At 40.9% G+C, this 15,670-nt stretch overlaps 1 protein-coding gene and 1 long non-coding RNA gene across 2 annotated transcripts; both read right to left on the bottom strand.

The window, feature by feature from the left end:
* Positions 1–110: 110 nt before the first annotated feature.
* On the bottom strand, positions 111–9,323 carry LOC129852852 (dynamin-1-like protein). Its single transcript, XM_055918486.1, has 9 exons — positions 9,299–9,323; positions 8,661–8,781; positions 7,564–7,902; positions 6,428–6,499; positions 2,916–3,018; positions 2,604–2,759; positions 2,404–2,535; positions 2,163–2,345; positions 111–2,027 (listed from the first exon to the last, which is right to left on the bottom strand). The coding sequence occupies exons 1-9, from the start codon at positions 9,321–9,323 to the stop codon at positions 1,956–1,958; spliced, it is 1,203 nt and encodes a 400-aa protein (XP_055774461.1). The 3' UTR covers positions 111–1,955.
* A 197-nt stretch (positions 9,324–9,520) lies between these two features.
* On the bottom strand, positions 9,521–14,488 carry LOC129853551 (uncharacterized). Its single transcript, XR_008759140.1, has 3 exons — positions 13,784–14,488; positions 9,987–10,034; positions 9,521–9,629 (listed from the first exon to the last, which is right to left on the bottom strand). It is a non-coding gene; the product is annotated as an uncharacterized LOC129853551 (long non-coding RNA).
* Positions 14,489–15,670: the final 1,182 nt, after the last annotated feature.

The following is a 15,670-nucleotide window of genomic DNA, read 5'->3' as shown; positions in this document are numbered from 1 at the left end:
AGGACTGAATGGGGACGCATTGGACGACTCAGCAGATCTTATGATCTCTCAGATCTTATCAATTGTTGAGGACATCCTGCAAAGCAATCTCACAGAGACCAGACTGTTGTTGTTAGGGTTTAATGAGTCTATCGAATCTGAACAGACGTCATTCCATCAACTTACATGTATCACAAATATTGTCAGACAAGCACTTTCAGGCAGTTTGTAAAGTCGAACATATACAATTAAATAATAGAAACGCACACAAGCAAATCCTCTCATTCAGATAGACATTCAGACATACGTACATGCACACACACAGCCATACTGTCCTTTCCGAAAGACTGAACAGACACTGTGCTCTCCCTGATCACACAGAAGTTAGTGTTTCTGCTCAGATGGTGCTTGTTGCCTGTCTTTTTAAGGCTTTCAGAATAAACATCATCCTTTGGGAACTTTTCCATTACTTTTGGCTCACGGAACAGATGCGTACTTACAATGTCAATATTAGAGAAACTTTAGAATCGCTAATGCTAAATGGATGGAGGGTGGGGAAGATGCACTAACATCACGCAATGCTATTAGTACCGAATCACAAATTAAGGGCTGCAGTTGTATGGGCATACTCCACTTGGGGATCTACATTAAAAAAAATAGAATACAATTACGGGTGCATGCATGAGTTCAATCAAGAACCATGTTAGTCTCTCACACCAACATCCCTGTCATCTGGGTAGGACTAGATCTAGACTTCTGAAACTGCCTCTACAAAACACTGCCTCTAAGGCACATTGCATACATGGGGTCATTATAACATGGGGTACAATATTTGAATGCATTCTGAGATATGGACAGTAAAGGACTGCCCAAGGACAGTAAAATCATTTTGCATAGTGGCTTTCTACACTTCATCGCTATACTCCTCAAATCAGTGCTGGACTCAACCATAACTATCCTGCATTTCCTGAAAAGCTAGCTTACAATACACACACACACACACACACACACACACACACACACACACACACACACACACACACACACACACACACACACACACACACACACACACAAACACACACACACACACACACACACACACACACACACACACACACACACACACACACACACACCTATTCAAGTCTTTGTGTCTGCTATTCATAAATGATGTAGTCTCAGTTGTCCAACAACATGTGAAAGAAGAGCCTGACTAGAAACTTCATATTGAGAAAAGGAATGCTGTATTCTGTTGTGAACATACGACTTCGCTATGGGACTAATATATGCACAAACACAGTGCAAATGTACCACTGGAATGATATGTAAACATGACACGCGTCAAGAACACAAGCCTGCTCTAGCTCACAACTACTGTACCCCTCCACCCTATAGACCAGGTCAAACCAAACCTCTGCAGCATCCCTGAAGACCAGGTTCATAGTGTATAATGTTTGATTTTCTCCCTCTGTTCATCCTTACAGAATGTCACAAAAAAATTAAAAGGAGAAACCAATAAAAGTCTGATTATATTTACTTGGCACTCATACCTTCAGAAACTGGGATCATGGTTTGAGATCACTCTTCCATAGGTAGATACATCAATGAAAACAAACGTAGCAGTACATGTACAACCTGTGCCATGACGCAATAAAGACCCTAGAAAACAACTTAATACTGCATATTATAAAAACACATTTACAACCACAACCAAAAGACCCAACAGACATTTAGACAGACGATTGTTGCACTTACTTTGTTTTTGATCATGGGTGTCTCACATTATGGCCAACTCAATACAATGGACCAGCTCTACCTGAGACACAATGGTCAAAATCCTCCAGCCAAGAGGCCAGTGGACAGACAAAAAGGACAGCTGGATGTGCTATGGTCAGTGTGAGCTCAGTGGTATTACCATACAGTACTCACATTCTCACCTACACTCTCAAAGACATGCGATCAGTGGGGCACGGTCAGTTGCATTGGGCTACCACAGGTGTCTCCCAAATATCCGAGATGATGTTGTTGCTGTCTTTTTGGAGAGCCTGAGGAAGGAGAGAAAGGAAGAAAGAAAGAAAGGAGATGATACCGGTGTTAAAGGGAGAAACAGAAAGTACAATATAAAGTGCATGAAAGTCTACACCCAGTAAGTAGGGATACCAGTAGCACCCATACAGTACCTCCAGCATCTGGGCCACCTCTGTCCTCTGTTGTGCTGTATCCTGGGACTCGATGAGAAGCTCCTGCAGCAGGTTATGTTTGTACAGCTGGCCCACCAGCTCACTCTGCAGACGCTCCTTCACAAAGTTCACCAGGAAGTGCATCACTGTCTTGGGCACACAAGCCCTAAGACACACAGTTAGCTAACACACCAGGACAGGCAAGGCTCAACTCACCACTAACTGGATATATAAATAACACCCCTAGGTGCTCTGGAGCTCTGGTCTCTGAACAGTCCTGAATGCTCTTGCGGACGATAAGTAAGTAGCATTTGATGAGGCGTTGGATGACCTCAGTCTCTCTGGTACTCAGCTTGCGGGACGCCAGCACCCCCTGGCAAACAGAGAAGGGGTCAGATGTTACAATGCTTTGTAGTATGTGTTGTGCAGTGTGTAGCGTACCGGTGTGCTGTAGGAGGAGCAGTGCTGGATGATCCTCTGTAGCTCCTCGTGGACCAGCTCCACACAGCACAGGCTGCGTTCCTCCAGACGCTTGATCTGCCTCTTCACTAGCAGCTCAGAGGAAATCTCAGGCACAAAGAGGGCCGGTTGCGGACCCTGAAGCACCACACACACAAAGCCCTCTGTTAACATAACTCATGTGCTTCTCTACATCCATTAGCTTTAATGGAAAACTATTCAAAAGATCTGTTTAACCTACACACGGACAATTCAATTGGAGCTGGTGGTTATTATTGTAGCATTGCGGATTGCAGTGAGGATGGCAAGCTCTGTTAAGCCCCCCAAGGGATCGGTAGACTGAGGAGTGAGGCCAAAGGTCTCATGGAATATGTAGCAGATACGAGCCCCTCTGCAGCTGACAAGAGAGGAGGACAGAGGAAGCCATATCAGTGGCTGTGTGTGAGGGATGTCAACTTCAGATGCAGTCAGTAAGACTGAGTCAATACTTGCTTCACATGCTTGAGGAAATCAATAAATCACTGAGTGGTACAAGAGCTATTGAAATGAAGCTGCAAAATATGAAATGCCAATGCATGAACACCTATAAAGTAACAATGAGCCCAAGAAATACAATAAACGCCTGCAACATTTGCCTGGAGCTAACTCTGCAGATAGCACTAATGGGTGATTTGAAAAGTCAGTAAATCGATCAATAATATAATAATACTTTTAGTAAAAATGTTTATTTAATTTACAATCTGTAGAAACTATGAGAATAGAAAGGTTCAGAACTTTTGTGAAACAGCACAGCACAGTTGAACAAAATATGGCAAATAGAACTGGATGGTCTTCAGAGATAGACGGGAGCGGTTGAGATTAGCTGAAGGATGGATTCAAAACAAAACAAACGATAACTGCTGTAAAATACATTGTGTCCATAAAATGTAGAATCTTAAGTATTGCTGTCCGTTAGGTTACTCCAATAGCGGAGGGGTGGTAGGGTCAGGGGAAAATAATAAAGGAAAATACATTATATACACACACAGTACCAGTCAAAAGGTTTGGACACATCTACTCATTCAAGGGTTTTTCTTTATTTTTACATTATAGAATAATAGAAGACATCAAAACTATAAAATAACACATGGAATCATGTACAAAGCTGCCATCAAGGCAATGGATGGCTACTTTGAAGAATCTCAAATATAAAATATATTTAGATTTGTTTAACACTTTTTTGGTTACTATATGATTCCATATGTGTTATTTCATAGTTTTGATGTCTTCACTATTATTCTACAATGTAGTGTTAGGTTCTTATTTTTCAGAGTAAATAACTCACGGACACTAGAGAAGCTTAACCAAGTTTAATTCTTACCCAAGGGTCTTTACAGCTGTAATTCAGACAACCAAACATTTCTCACCATCACAGTTATATACAGTTGAAGTCGGAAGTTTACATACACCTTAGCCAAATACATTTAAACTCAGTTTTTCACAATTCCTGTCATTTAATCCTAGTAAAAATTCCCTGTTTTAGGTAAATTACGATCACCACTTTATTTTAAGAATGTGAAATGTCAGAATAATAGTAGAGACAGATTTATTTCAGCTTTTATCTATTTTATCACATTCCCAGTGGGTCAGAAGTTTACATACACTCAATTAGTATCTGGTAGCATTGCCTTTAAATTGTTTAACTTGGGTCAAACGTTTCGGGTAGCCTTCCACAAGCTTCCCACAATAAGTTGGGTGAATTTTGTCCCATTCCTCCTGACAGAGCTGGTGTAATTGAGTCAGGTGTGTAGGCCTACTTGCTCGCACACACTTTTTCAATTGTGACAACAAAATTTCTATAGGATTGATGTCAGGGCTTTGTGATGGCCACTCCAATACCTTGACTTTGTTGTCCTTAAGCCATTTTGCCACAACTTTGGAAGTATGCTTGAAGTCATTGTCCATTTGGAAGACCCATTTGCAACCAAGCTTTAACTTCCTGACTGATGTCTTGAGATCTTGCTTCAATATATCAACATAATTTTTCTTTCTCATGATGCCATCTATTTTGTGAAGTGCACCAGTCCATCCTGTAGCAAAGCACCCATACAACATGATGCTGCCACCCCCGTGCTTCACAGTTGCAATGGTGTTCTTCGGCTTGCAAGCCTCCCCCATTTTCCTCCAAACATAACGATGGTCATTATGCCCAAACGGTTCTATTTTTGTTTCATCAGCCCAGAGGACATTTCTCCAAAAAGTATGATCTTTGTCCCCATGTGCAGTTGTAAACCGTAGTCTGGCTTTTTTATGGCGGTTTTGGAGCAGTGGCTTCTTCCTTGCTGAGTGGCCTTTCAGGTTATGTCGATATAGGACTCGTTTTACTGTGGATATAGATACATTTGTGCCTGTTTCCTCCAGCATCTGCACAAGGTCCTTTGCTGTTGTTCTGGGATTGATTTGCACTTTTCGCACCAAAGTACGTTCATCTCTAGGAGACAAAATGCGTGTCCTTCCTGAGCGGTATGACGGCTGCGTGGTCCCATGGTGTTTATACTTGCGTACTAATGTTTGTACAGATGAACGTGGTACCTTCAGGTGTTTGGAAATTGCTCCCAAGGATGAACCAGACTTGTGGAGGGCTACAATTTTCTTTCTGAGGTCTTGGCTGATTTCTTTTGATTTTCCCATGATGTCAAGCAAAGTGGCACTGCGTTTGAAGGTAGGCCTTGAAATACATCCACAGGTACAGCTCCAATTGACTCAAATGATGTCAATTAGCCTATCAGAACCTTCTAAAGCCATGACATCATTTTCTGGAATTTTCCAAGCTGTTTAAAGGCAAAGTCAACTTAGTGTATGTAAACTTCGGACCCACTGGAATTGTGATACAGTGAATTATAAGTGAAATAATCTGTCTGTAAACAATTGTTGGAAAAATGACTTGTGTCATGCACAAAGTAGATGGCCTAACCGACTTGCCAAAACTATAGTTTGTTAACAAGAAATTTGTGGAGTGGTTGAAAAACGAGTTTTAATGACTCTAACCTAAGTGTATGTAAACTTCCGATTTCAACTGTATATCCCACTTAAGACCCTTCTCCTTCTCTCCAATCCTTACATCTTATGGTTCCACAGGAAAAGGGTAATAAACCCTTATTACTCCCTTCAGGGGATCTGACCTCACCTCCTGACCACAACCCCTCCTTCGCCTAATCCACAGATGTCCATCTGCCTCCCCTAGACCAATCCTTTGATCTCCTCCCGTGCACCCAGCACATTCCACAGCCACTCTGTCTTTCTACAGATCTCACTCCTTTATATGCTATGCGTTTGATCTATCATGTCTTTAATATCTCAATGTTCAAAGTATCTAATCCAACAATAGAAAATAGTAAAAAATAAAGAAAAACCCTGGAATGAGTATGAGTGTCCAAATATTTGACCGGTACTGTCTATATTTACCGGACTGAAACCTTGTACATCAACAATAAATAAATAACTCTACAATACTGTAAATAAATATACATATGTATTTGTTTTCAATGAGTAATGGTATTTATTTTACCATGAGGAACGTCCTAGTTCTGCATATTGAAGTAAGTGGGATTAATACACTGGTTGGGATTACCTTGGTTTTTCCTGGCAAATCAACCAGTGTGAGATTGAGGACATGAGGAGAGAAATTTTTCAAATAGATGGGCTTAGGGCTGATTCCCTGGGGGTCACGAGAGGAAATACAGATGGCGATAGAGAAGCAGATAAATTAAATCAGTAGCTCATAAACTAGAGATAAGCTATATTTACCGACAACTATTTATCCAAACCTTGTTGCCTCCCAAGCTACGTTCAGTCTCTTCTTCAATCTCCTTGCGAATCTCCAGGAAATCTGAGAAAATCTATAATGCAAACAGAGAGATGGGATACTGAAATATTGACTTCACCAACACCCCTAGCAGCATGACATTAGGAGATACAGTGTGTTTGAGACCATCTAAAGCGAGACCGATTCAAGACCAAGACCGGGGCAAATCGAGTCCGAGTCAAGACCAAGACCGGAGGGGGACAAGGGTCTGAGACCGAGTCAAGATGCTGACCAGAAAAATGCGAGTCCATTTCGAGACCATGATTTGACAATTGTCAAATCACCACCATAATTAAGAGTTCAAAGTGTCCAGTATTTCAGAACAACATATGGATTCTTTAGACATTCAGAAAAGTGCAAAAAATGCAAGCTGAGGGAAATTATTACTAACCCAAAACACAGTGGAGAACAACGGGTCTTCAATGCCTTCAGAGAGGGCCTAAGGATTTATAAAGGAATGATTATAATAACAATAATATTTAATTTTCAAAGATTTTTTTGATTGAACCCTTTCCAACAAAAACTGAAGCGATTAACACTGAAGAGAAGAAAAATATCCATTCAAGATTTTTCTTTGCTGGTCTCTGAGGAGATGGCTCGCTAGATTTAAGTTAGCCATTGGCTAGGCCATCAGAAGCTAGATAAAGGCATCTTCCATTGAACTGCATTAGGGCCAAATGTTGAGTGACAGTTGAATCAACCAATCACATTTTGACTTAATGTCTGCCTTCTTGAAGGCCAATGAGTGTCCAAACATTTGACCGGTACTGTCTATATTTACCCCCAAAATATATGGGGAATTGGAAATGATGCAGACAATTACATTGATGGAAGCTACAATCTGCAGTATTAATGCTGATCTACCCCCTAAAAATATTTTCTACACTAAAATAAATAAAACGCATGCCTAAGTGAAATGCATTCAGCAGATTAACCATTGTGTGGTGAGTTTCCTGTCACAAAATGGCAGCTGTGCAGCATCTAGGTGGTTGCTAGATATTTGGTGGTCAATGATTGCGAGTCGCTCCAATACAATATAAAATACTGAAAGATGACTGCTGCCTGGAGAAAGTAGCCTAAAGCAGTTGAACTACTCACAGCTCAGATGTCTGGATGTGTGTGGCAGTGCCCTCGATGGTGTTGCAGTAGTTGCTGACAAATTTGGTGACCATCTGCAGCAGGGTGGTGCTATGGTCCTCTACTGGCTGGCCGTTGCTGCTGAACCAGGCCTGGTACTGGGCACCTAGCACCGTCACACGGGTCTTCAACTCCGGCAGGCAGTCCCGGATGTGGAGCATGAGGAAGCGGCTCAGGGTGTGGGCCAGGTAGCAAGACCCGCAGCGGGAGGCCAGAGAAGGGTAGTGGCACTGGAGGAAGGCCTGCTCATCCCGCGCCATGTCCTCTATGCTCTTTTGGGTGTTGATGTCATGCTGGCTCCTAGAAGGGAGAAATGTGGAGAGTGACAGCTGGAGTTAGAGAAGACTTCACAGTGGCTCTGCGTGATCAAATAGTCACCAGTTCGCTCCAGCATAGCAGGAAATAATACACCTCAATTACAGGATGAAGCACTTTTGAAATGGCCGTTACTGTATCTGTAACATTTCTTTAAAACACTCATCTTCAGCACTCTGGGGGAGTGTGCTAGCCTACTGACTTCAGACAGCCTTCCCTGTGAGTTGCTATGATTGACTCAGCTCAGTGAAATTGCTTCTGAAAATGACTTAACATTTCAGCCTCTGAAGAGTGGATATGTTGTTTTTTGGCAATCTTGCAACCTTGGTGAAAAATCACTCACATAACTCATACATCAGCCCAGTGCTGGAAACCAATGAGCAAGACACGGCACACATATTTCAGCAGGGTGTGTGAGATCCTAATATCGATCTCAAAGTGGGGAGACAGAAATCTTTAATTGCTGAATGATTGTTTGGCAGATGCAACTAAATTGAGCTGGTGAATAGCAGAGACATTGGAACATTTGTTGTTTATAGCTTTAAGGTCTCTGAGGGTACCAGAGTTAATTTAACGACACAAATGACTCAGATCCATCATACTCAGTCTGATAGGTGGTACATTGATCATATTTTTGTATGCCATCTTCCACTGCTGCATCTTTTTAAGCATCGTGGTGACATCCTCCAGTAAAAATGAGATACATCTGTTAGATAAGTTATAGGCATATGATATAGACAAACCTGTTGACCACTCCCACAATTCCAAGCTGCACTGGAATGACCCGACCCAGTAAGACCTCCAGAGCATCTGTGCCTGCATCCATCAGGTCCAGCTTACTGACCACCAGCAGTGTTCTTCGGCCTGCAAGACACACATGGGCACAAAAAATGGGGTAAAGACAAGCCTCTTTTGTCCATGGCTCTCATATACATACATACTAACAGCATTTGAATGGCAGTTCATTATGTCTTCTAAAAGGTGTTGTGCATTTAGGAGTCACTGATCTTAAAGTTCACTGAGGTCAAACCTAAAAAGTAACATTGACCAGGTTTACTGATATTTATATCAATGAACAAACAATACATATACACTGAAAAATTAAGGAGCGTAAGTGTACAGTATGCCTCAGCATCTGGGATGACCTCCCAAGCCAATTTAATGGCATCAGAGGTGGCCAAGTCAGAGTTGGCAGGAGACAGAGGATAAGGGAGTTGGGGTTGGAGATGAAGAATAGAATCATGTCTTGGACTTGAGCTTCTGTCCTCTGGCTAGTCTCCAACTGGAACCTTGTACATCAACAATAAATAAATAACTCTACAATACTGTAAATAAATATACATATGTATTTGTTTTCAATGAGTAATGGTATTTATTTTACCATGAGGAACGTCATACTTCTGCATATTCAAGTAAGTGGGATTAATACACTGGTTGGGATTACCTTGGTTTTTCCTGGCAAATCAACCAGTGTGAGATTGAGGACATGAGGAGAGAAAATCTTAAAATAGATGGGCTCAGGGCTGATTCCCTAGGGGTCACGAGAGGAAATACAGATGGCGATAGAGAAGCAGATAAATTAAATCAGTAGCTCATAAACTGGAGATAAGCCATATTTACCGACAACTATTTATTCAAACCTTGTTGCCTTCCAAGCTACGTTCAGTCTCTTCTTCAATCTCCTTGCGAATCTCCAGGAAATCTGAGAAAATCTATAATGCAAACAGAGAGATGGGATACTGAAATATCGACTTCACCAACACCCCTAGCAGCATGACATTAGGAGATACAGTGTGTTTGAGACCACCTAAAGCGAGACCGATTCAAGACCAAGACCGGGGCAAATCGAGTCCGAGTCAAGACCAAGACCGGAGGGGGACAAGGGTCTGAGACCGAGTCAAGATCCTGACCAGAAAAATGCGAGTCCATTTCGAGACCATGATTTGACAATTGTCAAATCACCACCATAATTAAGAGTTCAAAGTGTCCAGTATTTCAGAACAACATATGGATTCTTTAGACATTCAGAAAAGTGCAAAAAATGCATACTGAGGGAAATTATTACTAACCCAAAACACAGTGGAGAACAACGGGTCTTCAACGCCTTCAGAGAGGGCCTAAGGATTTATAAAAGAATGATTATAATAACAATAATAATTTATTTTCAAATATTTTTTTGATTGAACCCTTTCCAACAAAAACTGAAGCGATCAACACTGAAGAGAAGAAAAATATCCAATCAAGATTTTTCTTTGCTGGTCTCTGGGGAGATAGCTCGCTAGATTTAAGTTAGCCATTGGCTAGGCCATCAGAAGCTAGATAAAGGCATCTTCCATTGAACTGCATTAGGGCCAAATGTTGAGTGACAGTTGAATCAACCGATCACATTTTGACTTAATGTCTGCCTTCTTGAAGGGCAACATGTCACTGCACAACAGTGAGCAGTAGTTATCCCACAGTCTACCTAGCTAGCTTTTGTTGTCGACTAGTATTTAGCCAACAATGCTTTAGTGTACGTCATGGAACGTTGATTCAAATAACTTATTTTTTAAAACCTCTTATAAAGTTGGTTTTGTAGTGTAATCTGCAAATTTTATATTTTTTGACTGATATTATGGTTGTGTGTTTAACCTGTTGAGGCTGGGGGCGCTGTTGTCACTATTTATGCTAATCGTGTAATTTTTGAAACGGCTTCCCACAAAATTCTTGATCGTACAATATGCATATTATTATTATTATTGGATAGAAAACAGTCTATAGTTTCTATAGGAGTTGAAATTTTGTCTCTAAGTGGAACAGAACCCATTCTACAGCAATTTCCCTGACATGGAGTCAGATTTCAGAAATGTTGGCCCCTGATCTGGAGTCAGTTAAAAGGCCACAGTTATTGCTATGAGTATACGGACACTGCTTACGTCTTCCCCTGGATGCCTTTACGTGATGACGATTTGAATGGGGTCGATTGCGCGTTCACAGGCACTACAAATTAAAAAACCCTGTAGCTAGGAACTCTTTTCTTGCTGCGTCATGCGCCTGGAGGACATCGACCCGCACTTGTTCCAAGCATTAGTGGAGGGAGTAATATTACTCTGGTCATGTTTCTACTCGTTATAGGAGTTAAAAACATCATAAGGTAGTTAATTTAAAGCGTTTTATAGCAATTTATATCCGTTTAGTGCGATTTTGGGACATTTATTTCTGAAACGCTGTGAATTGCTGGGCACGCTTCCAGTTCATCCCGAACGCAGTTGGCATTTCCACATGGCAAGAGGACAGCTTTCCACCAAAAGACGATTAGACCCAAGAAAGGATCCTTTGCCCAAGATACTGATGGAAGAACAGCTCAAAGTAGGACATTTTTATTATGATAAATCGTGTTTCTGTCGAAAAATGTTAGTGGCTTAGGACGCCATGTTTTTTGACGTAGCAAACTGTATTGAAAAGTAAGGATAATTTAAAAAATGTAATTCCGCGATTGTATTAAGAATTAAATTGTCTATCAATCCCTGTCCACCCTATATTTTTTAGTCACGTTTATGAGTATTTATGTATAAGAGTAGATCACTGTCTAATATGGCGCATGGACATTTTCTCACCGGCTGGGCTACATTTCACATTGTCTAACCATGATTTTGGTGGCTAAATATGCACATTTTCGATCAAACTCTATATGGATTGTGTAATATGATGTTACAGGAGTGTCATCTGAAGAATTCTGAGAAGGTTAGTGAAAAAATTAATATATTTTGGCGATGTTGACGTTATCGCTCACTTTGGCTAGAATCAATGCTGGGCTGCTATGTGCTATGCTAATATAACGATTTATTGTGTTTTCGCTGTAAGACACTTAGAAAATCTGAAATATTGTCTGTATTCACAGGATCTGTGTCTTTCGATTAGTGTATGCTGTGTATTTTTACGAAATGTTTGATGATTAGTAAGTAGGTAAACACGTTGCTCTTTGTAGTTATTCTAGTCCATTTGTGACGGTGGGTGCAATTGTAACCTATGCCATCTACCTGAAATATGCACATTTTTCTAACAAAACCTATCCCATACCATAAATATGTTATCAGACTGTCATCTGATGAGTTTTTTTCTTGGTTAGGGGCTATAAATATCTTAGTTTAGCCGAATTGGTGATAGCTACTGGTGTTGGTGGACAAATAAAATATGGTGGATTATGCTAATGTGTTTTTAGGTAATAGATTTACATCTTTACATATTGTGTCTTCCCTGTAAAACATTTTAAAAATCGGACATGTTGGCTGGATTCACAAGATCTGTGTCTTTCATTAGCTGTATTGGACTTTAATGTGTGAAAGTTAAATATTTTAAAAATATATTTTTTTTGAATTTCGCGGCTCTGCCTTTTCAGTGGGGGTGGGGGGGGAGTGCCGCTAGCGGCACCCTCAGCCTAGACAGGTTAATTTTTTCAAAGTAGTTCATTATTATGTCCGAGTTCATGGACTACTTATCCTTTAAGATCATGCTGTGTGTGACTGCTGCCTTTTGATCAACCCTATGCAGTGGTGCCTGGAGAAGTGGGTATACTTTAATTTAGGCAAAAAGTTCCCGCCAAGCAAAGGAAAAGCACCCTGTGTGAAAACTCCTGTTTTCCTATGTTTTTTTTAATGAGTTCTCCTACAGATTTTCACTCTCAAACATTTTTTTAATAGAAAAAATACCAAACTTTGATGATCTAAGTACACAACAATGCTTAAACCACATCAATATGATGGGGTGGGCCTGCCAGGGGCTGACTTCCCAGTGAGTGGGCCTCTGTCCATCCATGCCCATCCATGTCTACGCCCCTGATGCAAACAGGCATGATGACAATTGCGCATTACAAATAGCCTACTAACCAACACTTCGGACAAGGCCTTCCGAGTGGCGCAGGCAATGCATCGCAGTGCTTGAAGCGTCAGGACAGAGTCGGGTTCATCTCGGGCTATGTCGCAGCTGGCCGCAACCCGGAGACGGCGCACAATTGGCCCAGCATCGTATGGGTTAGGGGAGGGTTTGGCTGGCCGGGATGTCCTTGTCCCATCACGCTCTAGCGACTCCTGTGGCAGGCCAGGCGCATGCACACTGACACAGTCACCAGTTGTACGGCGTTTCCTCCGACACAATGGTGTGGCTGGCTTCCAGTGCGGCTTGGCTAGGCGGTGTTTCAGAGGACGCGTGGCTCTCTACCAATTGGATATCACAAAATTGCGACTGTGTAGGCTACTGTGCATGTTCTCTATTGTACTATATAATTGATACTGTTAAGTCATATACTGGCACTACACTACTCAAATCAACTTTGATACACATCAGTAGAGATTAAGGAGTATAAGCAATGCCCACTGAAAAACAAGCGGGTATATACTGTTTATACCCTACACGGCAGAACTGTCCCTTTGTGTTTCACAAAAAGTACACTATTACATAAATGCACTGGTCTTACAGTTGCTGTCCTTTCAGAATCACAAACCTGTCACACTGCGCAAACATGTCTATAATAAAGGCTGTTAAGATACTAATGTTTCAAGAAAGGAGTGCATATATTTAGCCTTTCGAAGCGGTTTTATGTGCTGACTGACTGGAAGCTGATAATTTTGTTTTTTACTCCGCTGGTCTCGGGAAGAAATTACGAGTCCTCACTGTCCGAGAACGAGTCAAGACGGAGTACAACTATATTCGACAAGACCGAGATGCTCAATATGTGGTCTCGAGACCTGTCTAGAGTACTAAAACACTGGACAAACAAGTACCAAGACTCTCAAACAATGCAATGCTGTTCTACAAATTTGGAAACCCTCACAATGTGCATTGCAAAACAGCTAAATATACGTGCATAGCGAATGATGGTGTCACATACCTGGTTCTTGCTGTGAAGGAATGTGCCCCATTCCCCAGCCTTGATCCCTTGACAAAATATAAAGGAATGAGTGTAAAATAATGTGCAAACAAAGGAAATATTCATATCACATAAAACATAGACTTGGATGGGGTTTATCAGTATAGAAGGCAATATGACAGAAACAGAGTTTGTAAGTTGATGTGATGATTAGACAGAGTAAATGAAAAATGATGAAGATCACAAGACTATATTAAGACGAGTGACAACACAACTGGTCCATGCAGATAAACTATGGAATTAAAGACCTGGGTAGGTGTTTGCGTTTTGTTTTACCACATTTCCTGAGAAAAGCAGTGAAGGGAAAGTAAATATGTTAGAAAAGAGAAACAAAATCTCTGAAATATTTTTATCCAGTGAGTGAAACTACATGCATAAGAGATAATATTGAAATTAATTGAATACATGTCAACTGGACTGGGTTTGGTTTGTATAAGTGTGTCCAGTGTACTGTATGTCTGCTAGAAGTAACACGAGATTGGGTTTAAAGTGACAGTCACGTCTCTGTTCTGTGTCAAGTCCATACCATTTTTCTTGCAGAATTCTCTCCACCAATGGGGGCACATTAACCAGCTGTAACACTAGGGGTCGCCGTGTGACTATCCCTGATCCCCGAGGCAAAAAATACTTTCCAACCAGACTCTCGAACATAGAACTCTTGGCGCTGCTCTGTAATGGGAAGAGAGGAGATTGATTTTAGAAAGGCTTTGACACTTAGATACATTAATGATTCATTGCTATTATTTCTTTCTTATTTATTCTTCATCTCCCTGGACATTGATCTGTTCATTTCAACAAAAGCACAATTCTCCAGTGTAACAGGTAACAGTTGATTCTTGCATTTTGATTCTGTAATGACCTGAGATCCAACCACCACTATCTGAGGCAGCTGTATGATCTCTGTCCCCATTGTCATGAAGACTTCCTGGAGCCGGTTGATGATGGGAATTAGAGCCTCCATCGCTCAGGACTGGACACTATAGTTGGTAATAGAAAATGAAAGAAGCAATGGTGAGATTAAACATAATATTGTACACATCAGTCTCTGTAATCCCCAACAAAAGCAAAAACGAGAGACCTCTTACAGATACTAGATAAGCCTGTGTACAGGACCAAGCAATAAACATGTAATAGCTTAGTGTTAATTGTTGTGATTCATAAGCTCTCGTGATGATAGCCAATACATTACATAAGAAGGGTAGTCAGAATTTGAAAGGGAAAGGAAAGGAATTCAGGCCCCAATGAGAGAAAACTGGAATCGTTTGGAGTTGACTGTTGATTTAGTGGCCACATATAGCTTGCTTGCTAGCTACTGTAGCTAGCTTTGAAGATAGCATATATAGTCTAGCTAATTAGTTAAGGGATCTACCCCTTTTCCCCCAATTTTTGCCTAAAATGACATACCCAAATCTAACTGCCTGTAGCTCAGGCCCTGAAGCAAGGATATGCATATTCTTTGTACCATTTGAAAGGAAACACTTTGAGGTTTGTGGAAATGTGAAAGGAATGTAGGAGAATATAACACAATAGATCTGGTAAAAGATAATACAAAGGAAAACAAACGTTATTTTGTAGTTTTTTGTACCATCATCTTTGAAATGCAAGAGAAAGGCCATAATGTATTATTCCAGCCAAGGTGTAATTTAGATGTTGGCCACTAGATGGCAGCAGTGTATGTGCAAAGTTGTGGACTTATCCAATGAACCATTGCATTTCTGTTAAAAAAAATTGTATCAAGACTGTCCAAATGTGCCTAATTTCTTTATTAATAACTTTTCATGTTCAAAATTGTGCACTCTCCTCAAATAATAGCATTGCATTATTTCACTGTAATAGCTACTGTAAATT

This window comes from Salvelinus fontinalis, chromosome 4 (genome assembly GCF_029448725.1).
Source record: "Salvelinus fontinalis isolate EN_2023a chromosome 4, ASM2944872v1, whole genome shotgun sequence".
Classification (NCBI taxonomy): Eukaryota; Metazoa; Chordata; class Actinopteri; order Salmoniformes; family Salmonidae; genus Salvelinus; species Salvelinus fontinalis.
This window is presented reverse-complemented; position numbering and strand designations above follow the sequence as displayed.